This window comes from Vanessa atalanta, chromosome 28, assembly GCF_905147765.1.
Source record: "Vanessa atalanta chromosome 28, ilVanAtal1.2, whole genome shotgun sequence".
In the NCBI taxonomy this organism is placed as follows: Eukaryota; Metazoa; Arthropoda; class Insecta; order Lepidoptera; family Nymphalidae; genus Vanessa; species Vanessa atalanta.
Window position 1 is genome coordinate 2001321 of NC_061898.1, and position 18337 is coordinate 2019657.

Consider the following 18337-nt stretch of genomic DNA (forward strand, 5'->3'; position numbering starts at 1 on the left):
TTATTTATTATAAATAAATAAAATCAATTAATAAATAGCAATACCTAATCCGACCCTGCCTCAATCAAAGGCTTTCGCGACCGCAAATCAAAGTAAGACCACACCCACTAAATCTGGCCACGCCTCAGTCGGCGCATGCGCGAGACCCGCCAATCGGATCCCTCCCACTCTCTCCCTCACCCTCCCAAAGGCCAGAAATGCCCCATCAACTACCCTCAATTGACCGCTTTATGCGATGTCATTTTTTTCCCGCCAAACCGATCGTTTGACGTCTGGCCCCGCCCAGGTTCCAATTTTAAAATGTGCTTTTTAATCATAAACCGCAAGGCAATCGTGTCACAGCCACCAGTTAGTGCACCCGTCTAAATCTACAAAATTAACCCATAATACGGATTACTTAATTAATATAGCTCAATTTAGATAATAAATAAATATATTATAAAAAAAAAAAACGCCTGTGAAGTGTTAATTATGTCAAAGTGCCTATCAATGGATTATAAAGTGAATTAAAAAACAATGATGGAGCAAAGACAGACCCCCGTGTACCCAAATTTGTCGGAAATCATAACGTATCAGCAAAATATCGACAGCTTAAATATAGATGAAGAGAAATTCGCCGAAAATTACGCAGACAGCGATCGATTCGGTGTCGATATATCGCCGACGTCGCCGACATCGACACTGGAGGAGGAAGACAGCAGCCAGTCTGCTTTCGGCGTAGACTTAACGGGTAAAGCGACTAATTTGGCCGGAAAATCGTTCACAATAGCCGCTATCTTGGGCTTGACGAATTCTGAGGAGGATGTTATGAACTTGAGCGTACAAGAGAGACTACAACAAAATCAGAGACAATTGCAGAACTATTTATACGCTGGGCACGATATGCAAAGGCTGAACGATGGCTTCTGCAGGACAATGGGAGTTCCGGCTGCGTTGCGGCAAGGTAAGGTTATCTTTGATAATGTTGCCAGAAATTTTATAACGTTTTGTTTTTTTTTTGATAATGACTAAGGCAAATATGCAATTATATAATGCTTTATAATCTTCCATAATATGATTAAATTAAAAATTTTACATTTTGTGCTATGGATGCGTCATTTTATTCATTTCAAAATTGATTTTCTTCTTTTCCTTGCCCTTGTCCAAAACTGTTTGGGGTGCAGGATGTCTTTTATAGTCAAAAATTGGTATGAAAACTTTATCCACGATGTGTAAAATTTTTATAACTATGCAGCACTGCCCAGGGACGACGCTATTGTTGAATGGCGCTCTGAATATTTTTTTTTAATGGCTGAAAAGATTTGGACGGAAAAGATGGGGTAATCCTAGAATCAGCTCGAGTGACATTATTTTTTTCTCGTTTTCTGTCTGTCTCGTTTTTTGACAGGGAAGATGTGTTTTTTCCGGATGAAAATATAACTTGGAAGCGAACGATTTAAAAGAGTTAATCATTCATCAGAATATTGTCAAAATATAAACCTCACAACTTCTATGGTATCAGTTAAATGTTTTATCACTAATTACGGACCCGTTTCGCGCGAGCGTAATTTATTAATAATATTCTGATTTAAATCAAATTTATACTCTATTATATATCAGGAATAATGTATTTTTAGAATTTTATTGTTCCGAAGATTAATATACATACATACGAACAAACAAATTTAACCTATTTACAATATTAGTATTAATTAAATAATCTGATAAAACGATTATTTTTCTCCAAATATAAGTACTTTTTTCAAGTACATATGCCTGTACAGGCACTTGATAACATACTTCTGACACTTATGAGGCCCATAAACTCGGTCACACATTTCTGCCATTAAATTACGTATACTATATTCCAACCATAAGAGGAGACATAGTGAACAACATTTGACAGCAAATTGACGCGATATTGGTCGAGAGCTTGATTAATCTATGATATTCACTATGGATTTGCGAAAGAATGGCGTTTTGAACGTCAACGAAACTGTTATCGAATTTTGGAACGAAAATTACAGTGGAAATAAGTGGTTAAGTGTGTTGTGTTATAAATAAAGATATATTAATCATAAACTCTTAGTAGTGCACAATATAGCTGAGTTATTAGCAAATCGCATGAAGTACGTGAATCTAAGGTTTGCTAATCTTTTTCCTATTTCCATTGGCATATAAAAGATATAAAATGACAATTTAATTTTGGTGGCAGGGCTTTCGCGCTAGCTAGTCTAACTAGATACTCCTAATCATCGTATATTCTAAAATAACAATAACACTAAATGTTGTTATGTTCCGGTTTGAAGGGTGAGTGAGCCAGTGTAATGTAATTTTTCACAAGATACATAAAATCTTAATACGCAAGATTGATAGCACATTGGGGTATTAAGATAAATATTTATTTAAAAAAAAAGAAACAACATTTTTTTAGAAAGAGTCGCTTTAGTCGCAAGAGGTGTTAAAGGAAATGGGACCGCTATCTCATAAATCCGATTATTATTATTCAAATTAATTAAACAAAATATTTATATTAAAAACGCAATTAAAAGAACCTGGTTTTATTTGACTCCTCTATAGTCGACTGAACTTATAATCTCTGACGCTCTAAAAGAACACGGCTACTACACAAAATCAACGTAATGTGGATCCTAGCTAACATGACGAAATCACGAGCCAAAGACATTTAAATATTGAAAATAAGAAAGGCAAACAATCACAGGTATACATAGCATATTTATTTAAGGTTGGGTCTCTCTAGTGATAGATATTCGTGCCAGAGGAACTCACTCTTCCGTAACACCGTGTGTTATAAGCAACTAAAGAATAAAAAAGATTAAGGCGATTTTCGTCCCAGTGATTATGAGATGAAGGCTGCATATGAAAAAAACGGTTAGTCTCACTTCGAAGAGCTTCAGAATGTGCAGAAAATTAAAGAGGACTCTTGATTGCAATTGACTAAATAGTTTTAATTAAGAATTAATTTTAGAAAGCGTAAAAACGTTACTGGACTGTTTAAGAATAAAATTAAAACGTAAACTTTCTAACTGAACTAATGTCATACTATTTGATATTAAAAAAAAAAAAAACATTCAAAAGAGGTTTCATTATTTTGGTGTCAAATGTAGATGATTGACTTGCAGTTTATAATGAAATTAAATCAAAACAAAACTTGTTGTAGGTTTCGAAATTACTAAAAAATCGCGGGAATCCGAATAGTTTATATGAAATGAAGAAAAGATAACTAAAAATAATAATTTTTACAAAGTGCACGTGTGTGAGGCGAGTGTGATGTATGTGTGCGTGTAAGAATGATTGACGTGCATGTGGTTTGTCCTTTGTGTTGCTTTATACATACAAGTTATTGTTTTAAACGAACTTTCTAGAAAACAAAATCAAATACAAAATAAATTATCAGAAGTTTAATAGATATGCATTCTTTGATTCTATTCCTTGGTGGGTAGGTACCAACCACTCATCAGATATTCTACCGCCAAATAGCAGTACTCAGTATTGTTGTGTTCCGGTTTGAAGGGTGAGTGAGCCAATATAACTACAGACACAAGGGACGTAACATCTTAGTTGGTAGGTTGGTGGCGCATTGGTGATGTAAGGAATGGTTAATATTTCTTACAAGGCCTTTGTCTATGGGCGGTGGTGACCAATTACCATCATTTGGTCCATTTGCTCGTCCGCCTACCGATATCATAGAAAAAAACTGAGAAATTTCTATTACGATCAATCATAACGCAGTTATTATTAATACATTCTAAATATTATGAGAAACCTTTGAACCACCAGGGCCCTGATGCTCAAGGAGCCCTCTAACCTAAGCTCTAAAAAGAGAGCGGGTCAGCCAACTCGCCAGCTTCTAAAGCTAGAAAACCTCGACCCTACTCACAATATTTCTTTTTCCTATCTATAATTTTGAAGGGCAATACAAATTAAAGAGGGGGTTGAAAGAGGGGGCGAGGGCGCGATTCATTTCCTATGCACCGGGGCCCTTGCTCACCTAGCTACGCCACTGTTTAAATTCGTCCATTCAATCTCATTCGCTGCGGTCACGGACGTATGAAACGGCTCGCTTAAAATTTGCGTGTTAGTTTCATATGTCATCGTTTTTTTAAGCGGCTACATTATCTTCTACGAAGTCTATGGGCAGTGTAGATCACTAACCAACAGGAGGGCCATTTGCCAGTTCGTCTACATATATGAAATAAAAAATAACAGGCGCATTATATCTCAGTTCCTAAGGTTGGTGACGCATTGGCGATGGAAGATTTCTATTAGTTCCAATGTCCAGCTACTGGCCAATGTATGATGTTAGTCTTTAGGTCTAAAGGATAGACGCGATAACCGAGGCCTCGAGGCATGTACCTGGATTGACCTTTGGACCAGTCAGAAAGAACCCCACTCTCTCTGTTTATGGGCGTTGGTGACGTATTACCATCAAGTATTAATAAAAGCCCTGTTTAAATATACGACATGGCTTTCTTTGATATTAAAGAAGTAAAACTTCTGTACTATTTTTTATTCTGTAGTCTTGACGAAGAAGAAATGTGACAATTTCTTATCGAAAATAAAAATCAAAATATACTTTATTCAAGTAGGCTAATACAAGAACTTTTGAATCGTCATTTAACAAACTATATTAAGCGAAGCTACCACCGGTTCGGAACGCTGATCCTACCTAGAAGAACCGGCAAGAAGATCAGTGATTATTCTTTTTCAACATTCAGAAATACAAATTGATGTTAGTTAAATACAATTACATATGTATGTAAACAAGTATTATACATACAATCTTGTATTGAATAATTTGCCTTCTTTACCAATGTATTTTTTTACAAATGATTTGAATTCATTCCAATCCTACTTATAGTCTACGCCAACTCTAAAGATACACTTTAATTAAGTTTGTTTACGGGTTAAGGGGTTCAATAATTAGAAGGGTAAAACCTTTCTTTATTATTTCTCGTTAACAGATATTTAGAACGTTAATGGCATCGTTGCTCTTAATAGAAGATCCCGATATTGTAGAAATATACAATCAAACAAACAGCTGGGACCGACTTTGTTCGTGTGAGAAATGACTTCCCGATCGTAGAACTACCTACTAGTGGAGCTGTTACGATTATAGCATAGCACCTAACAATCTATACCTATTAAAAGAAGCTACCACCAAATCACGATGTAGATTCTACCGAGAAGTTAGCCTTTTTCAAAATTTGATCTGGTTCTCTTAAATAGATATAGTGATTCCAGAGGAAAAACCTAGTTTCTATTTGATGTACTCAACCACGGAGGTCGTCAAATATTATTTTCACATTAACAGCCCGTAAATTTCTCACTGCTGGGCTAAGTCCTCCTCTCCCTTTGAGGACAAGGTTTGAACCACGCTGCTCCAAGGTTGTTGGTGGAAATTCTGTGGCAGAATTTCGTTGAAATTAGACACATGCAGGTTTCCTCACGATGTTTTCCTTCACCGCCGAGCACGAGATGAGTTATACACAAATTAAGCACATGAAAACTCAGTGGTGCTCGCCTGGGTTTGAGCCCGCAATCATCGATTAATAACCCCTGGGCCATCTCGGCTGTCCATTATAGTAATATTTTATATTATCTTACCTAATAGTAATTTATTCTTGGATTTATTCTTAAATGTTAAAATCAGAAATAAACAAAAAATACAAATAGTAAACCCGGTGCACCGAAAAATTCAAGAAACGCTAGGAAAATATTTAGAAATTGAGCTATTCATAAACAGCAACGACATCGATATTTTATGTATAACAGAACATTGGCTTGTAAATTATCAGTTTATGTTTAACTTCAGTGGTCACCAGATGGCTAGTCTGTTAAGTAGAAAAAAAGCTATACTTACGTGTAATACTTATTTATAAAAATCTAAAATATTTCCCTCAAGGATCAATTCTTGGCCCATTTCTATTCTTCGTTTATATAAATGACCTGCCACATCTTTTAGGTAATCTTTAATTTTTAATATAAAAAGACGCCTTTCAGAATATGACGATATAAACAATGCTCTCTCTGAAATAGTGCATTGGTTTAGTGTTAATAATTTACAGTTAAATAGTAAGAAGACAAAATGTATTAAATTCACTACTCCCAATGTAAGATTCGTTAACACGAATGTACTTTTAAATGAGGAAGCATTAGATGATTAAGAAACAACAGAGTTCCTTGGTATTGCAATAGACTCTAGACTCCAATGGGGCCCCCATATGGATTGGTGAATAGACTCAACTCGCAGCCTACGAGGTAAAAAAATTTAGACTTTTGACTGACGTTAATACGGTTCGCCTTATGTATTTTAATGATTTCCACAATATAATGTCTTATGGCATCCTAGTCTGGGGTAATGCAGCCGATATTGATAACATTTTTGTATTGCAGAAGTGCAATCTATAACCTGGGCCCAAAAGATTCGTTAAGCTGTAAATTTAAAGAAATTAAAATTAAAATAATGACTGTCGCTTCTCAATTTGTTTTTGATAATTTTATGTATGTACGCAAAAACATAAATGATTCTTCCAGAAATTGTGACGTACATTCCATTAATACTAGGAACAAGAATAAACTTGTTACTTCAAGTACCCGAATACACAGGGCTAGTAACTCTTTTTTGGGGCAATATATATATTTTTACAACAGGATCCCAGAAAACACCCAAAAAAAAATAATTAAAAAAATAATAATTGTTAAATTTAATCATTAAAGAGCCTTTGTGTACTAAACGATATTACAACCCTAATGACTTCTTAGTTGACTGCACATCTTGGGAATGAGATGATCGCTTCCACGCGTGCATCTTAACCGATGATTTCGGGTTCAAACACAGGCAGCCACTGAAATTTTTTGTGCTTAATTTGTGTTTATAATTCATCTCGTGCTCGGCGGTGAAGGAAAACATCGTGAGGAAACCTGCATGTGTCTAATTTCAACGAAATTCTGCCACATGTGTATTCCGCCAACCCGCATTGGAGCAGCGTGGTGGAATATGCTCCAAACCTTCTCCTCAAAGGGAGAGGAGGCCTTTATCCCAGCAGTGGGACATTTACGGGCTGCTAATGCCTGTTTCAAATAACGAAAATATATTTTATTATTATTGTACATGAAATCAATAGTTGTAAAAAATGATATTCAAAAAAATCCCGCTGAGTTCCTTTCGCCGGTTCTTCTTAGGTCCGAGGTGTTAATTTCCGAACCGGTGGTACATTTTTGAGTAATATAAGCAATAAACAAGTTCACTTTTATATTGTTAAAGATTTTTACTTTGACGTTTGAATATATTTAGTACCAATATGACACCCAACCACAACAATACGCACCCGTGCGAAGCCGGGGTGGGTCGCCAGCAGTGGCGTAGCTATCGTAGAGCAAGGTGGTGCAGTGCACCAGGGCCCCGGACATCAGGTGGCCCTTTAAACTAAGCTTTGAAAAGATTGGGTCAGCCACCTCGCCAGCTTCTGAAGCTAGAAAACCTCGACCCTGCTCACAAGATATATTTTTTTCCTATCTATAATTTTGAAGGGCAATATAAGTTAAAGAAGGGGTAGATAGAGGGGGTGAGGGCCAGATTCTTTTCCTATGCACCGGGGCCTTTACCCACCCAGCTACGCCACTGGTCGCCAGTAGCGATTGCAATCCGGAAAAACGCATCCGGTAATCCGACGGATCCGGCATCATTATACGTCTACCGGATCCGATACCAATATACTGGATCCGGTGCTAGAAATTTTGGCAAAATGATAGAACTGTTGCATGAGTAGACACTTTAAATTGCGCTTAATTGTTAAAAACTCTTTAATCTGGGCTTGATTAAATTACATCGTTAATGTATCTGCAGAACATACTATCAGCACTGCTTAAAAAACTTCGTTTTTGATACTGAACTGATATTATTGGCATGAGCAAGAGTCATGGTCAAAGTAGGTAAGCTTATGAATTGTAATGAACAGCTGTGCTTCGCACATTAGCTATGATTAGCTATGGTCGATATTTTATATAAAAATAATGAAGAGACCGCCTGGCGACAACGCGAACATTTTTTTTTCATTTTTTTTTCTGTGGCAACACTAGCTAAATGTCATAAAAAAACTTTTCTCAATAATTTAAAATAAATTTTTTTTATAAAAAATAATTGTAATTAGTTTTGATTATATATTTATATCAAGCTATTAATGTACTTTATATAAAATATGATAATATACTGAGTGTCGAGCATTAATGTGCAGTGTTTCCTTGTGTTGTGTTCGTCAGCTGACATTACGCAGGTAACGAACTCAGTTTTAAAAAGTTTTCTTGTTCAACTTCTTGTTATCCCTCTAACTCACTATAGAAACCCTATTTAACAATTTATAAGTCAAATATTACAGTAACTGTTTGATCACGCCGTCTATATTATACTATCAAACAATTTTTATTTTTATTAAAAATGATGACTCGTAGTACCAAAGCGCGTCAGGCGGAGGAACAACTCCAGCTGACGCTCCAGGAACTAAAAGCATCTAGGACACAGTGTAATCTACTGTTAAAAGAAAGGGATGATAATGAACAAGAATTCTTGCAAATTCTTAATAAAAACAACATATTAAAATCTGAGCTCTCGCAGTTACATTTACGATATGTAGAAATGGAAGAACAAAGAAATAATTTGCAACAAATAGTCAGTGGGTTTGATAATTGCAGAGATGAGTATGAGCAAGCTCTCATGCTCACCAATGAGTTAAAAGTTAAATTACATAAGGCCCAACCATATATATCAGAATTAGAAAACAATAACCTCAACCTGAAGGCCTCTCAAACCCAGTGTCTATATGATGAACTGGTTGGACATACAACCACATTAGTGTCCCCGCTCACCAGTAAGAATGACATTTCGACAATTGATTTGACTGGTGATGACATGGGTTCTTCCAGTCTAGTATTAAGCAAAAATAAATTCAAGAAATACATTAAAATTAATAGATATATTAAGAAAATACGAAAATTAATAAAATCTAGAAATAATTGCCTTAATTATGAAAAAATCTGTAAGGAAAGAAATACACTCAGCTTAAAAATGGTTGAGTATAATAAGAATGTGAAAGATATGAGACAAGGTTATGAGGCTGATGTGAATGCTCTTCAGGCTGAGATATCATATTTAAAAAACTCTTTAGACATCATATCAAAAAAATATGAAATGTCCCAAAAGGAAATTTCTGGTCATATCGCTGCCATGAACGATCTACTAGACTTAAGTAAATATAATTCGGAGCGCTTTGACTCTCTCATAAAACACTATGCGTGTGATTGTCAGGGCGCTTCTGACTCTGGGGATCGTTCGGGGCTGTGTACTGGTATGCCTCCATCTCAGTCAACAGCTCATGTCAGCGCCATACCAAGCAAAACACATCATGTTCCTACCAAAAAATGTACTAAAATTTATAGCGATGGAATGGGAAGAGATATGGGTGTTTTGCTCAATGACATGTGTAAGGGACAATTAGTAACAAATTATAGTATGCCAGGTGCAAGTTATTCACACATAATGAATAGTATTTTGAACTGTACTCATTGTCCTTCTACTACACTTATTATATTAGTTGGGAGAAGGGGAAATTTGAACAAAAAAATTCTTGATAATTATTACTCTAAATTATTAAATTTAAATGTAGAAAGAATATTAAGGTTCACATTTCCTTATATTAAAGAAATGCCACAGGAAAATGCAATTAGGTTTAAATTAAAGAATATGTTACATATAATGACCAATAGTAATTATGTATCAAAAAATGACTTTAATAATAAAATGGAATTAATTGATATCAATAATATAATTAATAATAATTCATGTTTATTGACATGTGATAGGTGTCACCTATCAAATTTTTATAAGAGACAGATAGCAAGCATGCTATCATATTTTATTCTTACAAAATCAACCAATTGTTTGGTTGACCAGACAACTGCTTCTATTGAGCAGTATAACACAAGACCATACATTTTGGAACATGTTCCAAATAATTTAAATTAAATTCTAAGACAATAGAGGTAGTCTCTGGCACCAATAGTATAGTTTCCATAGAAGCCAATAAAAAAAAAAAGAAAATAGCTAATAATAAAATTGTAAGCCTGGTGCACCAAAATATTCAAGGAATGTTAGGGAAGGACATAGAAATTGAATTATTTTTGACTTGTAATGATATTGATATTATGTGTTTAACCGAACATTGGCTTCTGAATTATCAGGTCATGTTTAACTTTAGTGGGCACCAGATGGCTAGTTTGTTCAGTAGGAATAAAGCTATACGCGGTGGCTCTTTAATACTTATGAGTAAAAATTTTAAATTTAAGGAACGTAATGATATTGTGAGCCTTTCTATTGAGCAAACTATAGAAATAGCCTGTGCAGAGCTTCAGCGTGTCATTGTTGTATGCGTATACAGGCCCCCTAGTGGATTATAGAAATTGTTTCAAAATGTACTGGAAAATGTTTTATCGAAATTATCTGAATCTAATAAAGAAATCATTGTATGTGGAGATTTTAATATAAATTTACTGCATAATACAACCACAAGTATTAGATTCAGATCATTGTTAAGTTCATATAATCTGGTAAATCTGTTCTTAGAACGAACTAGAATAACAGATTCCACAGCAACTTGCATAGATAACATATTTGCAACCCATATTCCACAAAATAAAATTATAATTAATAAACTAAATTCAGATCATTGTGGACAACAAGCTTTATTTAACTTCCATGTTAAAAAAATAAGCAATTCCGAAAAAATAATGTTTGTTCCTTTGACCACAAGTCGTATTGAGAAGTTTAGAAGTAATATTTTGACCAATCTACCACACTTATCTTTTAGTGATAACCCCAATGCTTTGTATAATAATCTATTTAAATTAATTAGAAACAAGTTTAATGCAATATTCACTTCTAAAACAGTTAATACAAAAAACTTTTTAAAATTCAATGATTGGGCTACTATTGGAATTCATAATAGTAGGCAACGAATGTACAAGCTTTATAATGAAAGGACGTACAATCACAGTGCCACTTTTCCCAACTATGTAAGTAACTATTCAAAATTATTTAGAAAAGTGTGCTTTTTGGCAAAGTCTAACTATAAAAAATAGAATTAAGAATGCACATGACAAAATAAAAATGACTTGGAAAATTATTAATTGTGAAACTGGTAGAGGTGGCAGTCGCAGCTCCGAATTGAACTTAAATTATAATAATAAAGTCATAAATAGTGAACGGGAAGCTGCTTCAGTTTTTGAACAATTTTTTGCTGACATACCAGTTTCTACAACTAAGTTACTTATTTCTTCTCCAGCAGTTGCCGAATCATTAATGAAAGAAAATGTACGTGAATGCAAATCAAAATTTAATTTTACCCCTGTAAACACCAATGAAATAATTTGTACATTTAAGTCATTAGACATTAAGAAAACTGCTGATCTATGGGGTATTTCTGTAAAGGTGATTAATTCAATTATTGATCTAATTGCACCTTATCTTGCAATAATATTCAATGATTGTGTTCAACATGGTGTATTTCCTGACCTGATGAAACATAGTAAAGTCATTCCAATATTTAAATCTGGTAGCTCTTCAGATCCTAACAACTATAGGCCAATCTCGATACTACCAACCCTCAGCAAAATATTTGAAAAAAATATTTTAAATCAATTATTAGCATATTTCAATAGATACAATCTGCTTCATAGAAAACAATTTGGATTTACGAGGTCTCTCGACTACCGACGCAGGTATCGAACTAATAAGAAATATCTATGAAGCCTGGGAGGGGTCGCAGGATGCCTTAGGGATTTTCTGCGACTTATACAAAGCCTTTGATTGTGTTCAACATGAAACTCTGGTCAGGAAACTATATCACTATGGAATTAGAGAATGTACACTCGACCTTCTGACTTCTTATCTTAACAATAGAATTCAGAGGGTTGACGTTAAAGGGACAAGGTCTCCTGGGGTCTTAGTTGGTATAGGGGTCCCACAAGGATCAATTCTTGGACCTTTTCTATTCCTCATATATATAAATGACTTGCCCTTTCTTGCTGGGAACAAACATGATATAGTATTGTTTGCTGATGATACCTCTTTGGTTTTTAAAATTAATAGGAAACAGGTACAGTATGACGATGTAAACAATGCTATGTCTGATATAGTACACTGGTTTAGCGTAAATAATCTTAGGCTGAATAATAAAAAAACTAAAATTGTAAAATTTAGCACACCAAACGTGCAAAATGTAAAACCCGATGTACTTATCAATGGGGAATCGATGGATCCAGTTGAAACAACTAAATTTCTTGGCCTTACTCTTGATGCCAAATTACAGTGACTCCCCCATATAAACGGATTGGCGGGTAGACTGAGTTCTGCGGCATTTGCGGTCAAAAAAATTAGATTATTTACCGATGTTGATACGGCTCGCCTAGTTTATTTCAGTTACTTTCACAGTATAATGTCCTACGGTATGATGCTTTGGGGAAACGCAGCCGCTATACATACTATATTTGTGCTGCAGAAGAGGGCTATTCGCGCAATCTATAACCTAGGAGCCAAGGAATCTTTGAGGTATAAATTTAAAGAAATTAAGATATTGACTGTTGCTTCTCAATATATATTCTGTAATGTTTTGTATGTACGGAAAAATATTAATGTTTTTATGAGAAAATGTGATTCTCATAACGTTGGTACAAGGAACAAACACAATCTTGTTACTCCTGTTACTCGACTGCATAGAGTCAGTAACTCTTTTGTGGGGCAATGTATACGCTTCTACAACAGGATCCCAGAAAGCGTTCAAAATGCTTCTGTTGCGAAATTAAAAAAAAATGTTAAGGAACGCTTGTGTGCGAAAGGTTACTATACAATTAGTGAGTTTATGTTTGATAGCACACTTTGGGAATGAAACGATCGCCTCCTGGCTATTTCTACTCATATACAATTATGTATATAATTAATTTGACGTAAAAAAAAAAGTCCCGCTGAGTTTCTTTCGCCGGTTCTTCTCAGGTCAGGGTGTTTTCTTTTTCCGAACCGGTGGTAGTGTTTAACTTGACAATCAATAAGAAAGTGTAATACTTCTATATTGAATAAAGGAATTTGAGTTTGATTTGAGTTAGAATATCAAATGAACCAGATACAGATGACGAAGACACAACGAATGATGATGAACAAGGAGTTACAGTTACAATAACTGATCCTCGTCATCCTTATCTTTCTACGGCAGAAGTAATTCTTAGATACAATGAGTTTCTTCAATAAGTGCGAAAAGTGTTAAATATTTTTTTAAAAGATTGTCTACTAAAAACGATATGTAACTGCAAACGTATGAGACTGACGAAACAGGTAAAGAATAACGCCTTACTTTGGATTACCACTAAAAACGTTGTTGAAACTAAATTTTTTTAATTATAATTCCAACTCATTGTGGTAATTGTGCCACTCATTAGACAGATTTATCAAATCGTATTTAATTGAACCGATCCGGCTGGATCCGGCCGGATCGATGGGAATCCGGTCGAATCCGGCCGGACTGAAAATCACGCCGGATTGCAATCCCTAGTCGCCAGTATATGTTGCTATTAAGCCTCTTTTAAAAACTGTGTATTATTTTGTCTCGGCTCAGGTTTTTCACATTTTTTTCACATTAACAGCCTGTAAATTACCCACCGCTGGGTTAAGGCGTCTTCTCCATTGGAGGAGAAGGTTTGGAGCATATTCCACCACGCTGCTCCAATGCGGCTTGGTGGAATACACATGTGGCAGAATTTCGTTGAAATTAGACACATGTAGGTTTCCTCATGATGTTTTGATTCATCGCCGAGCACGAGATGAATTATAAACACAAATTAAGCACATGAAAATTCAGTGGTGCCTGCCTGAACCCGAAATCATCGGTTAAGATGCACGCGTTCTAACCACTGGGCCATCTCGGCTCATATTTATAATTATTGCTAAATGTTATTGATCTGTAAAATAATTTTTTATCTTACAGATAGTCCACGACCGGAGCTCAGGCCTCAGGTGGGCCAGATGAAGTCCAGGACACACGCGGTCACATGTTCTAACAAGTAAATATGTGTTACAAGTAAAGCCTGTAAAGGTCCCAGGTTGAGGAAAAGACTACTCCCCACTTGACGGCTTGGAGCTAATTTAACTCAGCGGCTCCAATGCAATTAATTGGTCATATATGGAAGAAATTCCGAAATTAAATTCTCCTTCGACGCCGAGCAGAAGATGAAGAATTAAGCACACGAAAATTCAGTGGTGTTATAATTCAGACCTTCGGCTAAAATTTACGAATTAAGCAAAGGGAAAAAAAAATCAACACCTATTCGAATACGGTTCCAGTCGAAATTCAAATTTGTATTAATAAAATTGTATTAATATAAATAATTTTTTTGTTGTAGTTCAGGAAGAAGTAAACGTATAAGGACGATATTCACGCCAGAACAGCTGGAACGGCTGGAGGCTGAGTTTGAACGGCAGCAGTACATGGTTGGGCCAGAGAGGCTGTACCTCGCGCATGCGCTGCAACTAACTGAGGCACAGGTAATAACACAAAACTAAACTTTAGCATATCAAATTAAAATCATTTTCTTCAAGAAAATCAATTCTGGGTCGGTACCTCCCACTCATCGGGTATATCGGGAAGAACCGGCAAGAAATTCAGTAGTTACTCATTGTCGACATCTAAAAATACAGTAATGTTAGTTAAATACATATATGTATGTTATGTCTCCTGCCTGGAAGTCAACAAGCATTAACTCCACGCTTTTTTATCATCAATATAATCTCGAATAGTTGCTCTTTTAAATCAGTCTTTCGAAATACTTATCGGAACTTTCAGATTATAAAAGTGTAAGATTCTTTCTCTTAAAAAAAGGAGCCGAGATGGCCCAGTGGCTAGAACGCGTGCATCTTAACCGATGATTTCGGGTTCAAACCCAGGCAAGCACCACTGAAATTTCATGTGCTTAATTTGTCTTTATAATTCATCTCGTGCTCGGCGGTGAAGGAAAACATCGTGAGGAAACCTGCATGTGTCTAATTTCAACGAAATTCTGCCACATGTGTATTCCGCCAACCCGCATGGGAGCAGCGTGGTGGAATATGCTCCAAACCTTCTCCTCAAAGGGAGAGGAGGCCTTTATCCCAGCAGTGGGACATTTACGGGCTGCTAATGTAATGTATGTAATGTAAGATTCTTCCTTCTGCCAGTGGAATATGCTCCAATCCGCTTGTACCAAACGTGTTAGTCATTTTCATGAACCTCGAAGTATGACAACAACATTTTGCAATTCTTATGTTTGGCGGAAGGAAAACACGAGAAAACCTGCATATTATTATTATTCTTTTTATTTATTCTCACTCATGTATAATACATTTTTAAATATAAAATACAAAATATATAAAATATATTTAAAAATATAAAATACAGAGGCCAACCAGTAGCGGGAACAGGGAATTTATATTATAAATTCTGTAACTTATCTTATACAAAATGTATAAATATATATAAAAATATACTTAACGTACCGTTAAGATTATATCGTACTCGTAAATCTAAATATTTGACATTACGCCAGAACAGGCTACAAGGTATTTGAGAATAGGGACTTTCCCGAAGAACTCTGTACTAATAGTGTAAATAGTATGTGAACGAAGAAATCAACAGTGATAATTATACAGGTAACTCTTTATTTTTCAGGTAAAAGTCTGGTTTCAGAACCGTCGCATAAAATGGCGGAAACACCACTTGGAAGTCACCCAGCAAAGGCTAGCTTTGATGCAAAGGCACAGGACAGATGATACGAGCGATGTGTAGATAATAAAATTAATTAAAAGTAAAACATTATCATGTAATAATTGTGTCGGTAGATGGCGCTAGTTGTAACTACGTAATACTGCTAACGCCATCTATGTTACAATGTTCAAGTTACTTTTTTTCTATTTGTAAATTTTATAACCCATTTTATTTCGTTTGTTTTATGTTACAATTATATAACTAAGTTATAAAATATTTATTGAATAAAAAATGTATAGACTTTAAGCCAACTATGATAAAGGTGAAAGGCAAGAGTTTGCTGCTGGTCACAAGTCGGTCCGAAACCAAGATCTTTGAATGATTACTTTTCTAATTTATAACGGATTGAAGCACATCGATGTAATCCGTCGTTTCTATATTTTTTCTTATTATGTTTAATTTTCTGTAATGTCATAGTTAGCATCTACAATACTCAGCCTGCTGGTTTAATCAATAGTAATTAACAAATAATAGTCATCTCGTTTTATCATTGCATGAACTCAACCCAAACCTAAGCGACCGGTAAAATTTAATTCATCGTATATAACATCAAGATTCGTAGATTTAAAAAGTAAATAAGACTCTTTGGAAAACGAAGTTCTTTTACGCAGCTTACACAGGGCCGGACCGTCAGTTTAGGGGGCCCTGGGCTAACACTACTTAGGGGCCCTCCTAAGAGATATCTGAACGTAGACTTGAATTAAATTAATTGAATGGGTTTGATTAATTGCAGGACTCGCAGCGCTGCAAACCATACGATCTGTTTAATTTAATAAAGTTATGGATTCATTTGCACTATCGTCTATTTTTAACTTTGACTTGACTTAACTGGAGTCCTCTTGAATCCACGGGGCCCTGGACTGAAACCCAAAAAGCCATATGGTAGATCCAGCCCTGAGCTTACTGTAAAGTCAACTGGCGTCTAGCAGAAATCGTCACGTAAGGAAAACTCGTTAAGCCCTCGCCAATCGATATTTTCCTCTCTTTCTATATATATCTGCCTCTTTCTATCGTACACGGTATATATATTTAAACTTATTTTACGTTATTGTTTAAATTCACATGGAATATTAGTAACATTTTCATTTCTTGTAATTTAATTGTTCTCAGATGTTGTGTTTTTTTCATTATGTCTGTTATCATATGCTGAGAGAGCAACTTTGCTCCAAACGGATGTCCCACGACACCACTCGTATTTTTTTTATTATTGCAAGACTTCCAGACACGAATCGGAAGAGAATAGCTTTTTTTTTCTAGTAAATGTATACTTGATGTATTCAATAACGTGGTCTGAAAATAAACATTATAAAATCATTTCAAAAATATAACAGCCGCGTTAATTTCTAACACTATTTGGAAGACCGGTATTAACATACCTAATGTATGTATGCGCCATTTAATACAATCAAACAATAGTAGTAGGTAATGAACTTACTTATTTATTTATTTAAAAAAAAAACTAAGAATTAAGCCAACGTTGTCGCTAGTAAATGATACTGCTAACGCCATCTATAAAACAGATTCGGAACTATTGTTTATAATAACAGGTAGCATCTTATTGTATAAAAAATACATTCATAACCCAAGACAGAGTTCCTTATTATCGATTACTTAACACTATTTCTGTTATATTATAAACAAACGAAGATGTTAGCGATTTTTAAAAACTAAATACTAATATTGTTTATTCATTAACAGGGATGCTATGGATATGTCATTTCGGATACGGTTACGGATAGGAAATTATGTCCGAAAATCCGATTGTTTCGGAAAGTTTTAGTTACGGATAAAAAATAAAAGAAAAAATTACAAGATATTAAATTGTCTAGCTTCAAAATACAATTAGATTATTTCTTTAAATTAATAATTAATATCAGTTACGGTTTCGGATAGATTTTTATTTCGTGGACGGTTACGGAGCTCCATAACATTCCTGTTCATGAACACGCATGTTTTTAACGATATGATTAATTATAGTTAGAATTAGATCCAAAAGGAAGCTTTAAATTTACGTTCTTTTTGTATTTATTTATAATTACTTTTAATACACCAGAATTGCAATAATTTAATATATATATATAAAGTACATATAAAAACAATAATGATTTTAAAATAAGCAAAGGTAATAATTAAAAATGACAAGACTAATTTTTCTCTCAACTAAATTGTAAAAACATTGATCTCTAAAATTGTCGAATGACATCTATTCCAACAACAAGAGGAGAAATGCCAAATAAACAACATTTGACAGCAAATTGTCGCGACATCATTGGTTGAGAGCTCGATTAATCTACGATATTCAGTATCAAAATTAAATTGAGCCTGTAACCTCGACCGCACCGATCAATCTCTATCGTGTCTTCTCCATCGCACGTGACATTGGCGAAATAATCTGTGTCTTTTTGGCACAAATAAAAGCCAGAAAAAAAAAGAGATTCACTATGGATTTGCGAAAAAATGTCGACGAAATTATTATCGGTATTTTGGAAGTAAAGTGT

The 18337-nt window shown here is 34.9% G+C and overlaps 1 protein-coding gene across 1 annotated transcript; it reads left to right on the forward strand.

Moving 5' to 3' along the window:
• The first annotated feature begins 516 nt into the window (after positions 1-516).
• Positions 517-16459, forward strand: LOC125074644 (homeobox protein Hox-C5a). The gene is made up of 4 exons (XM_047686021.1): positions 517-943; positions 14028-14103; positions 14443-14584; positions 15744-16459. The coding sequence occupies exons 1-4, from the start codon at positions 517-519 to the stop codon at positions 15858-15860; spliced, it is 762 nt and encodes a 253-aa protein (XP_047541977.1). The 3' UTR covers positions 15861-16459.
• Positions 16460-18337: the final 1878 nt, after the last annotated feature.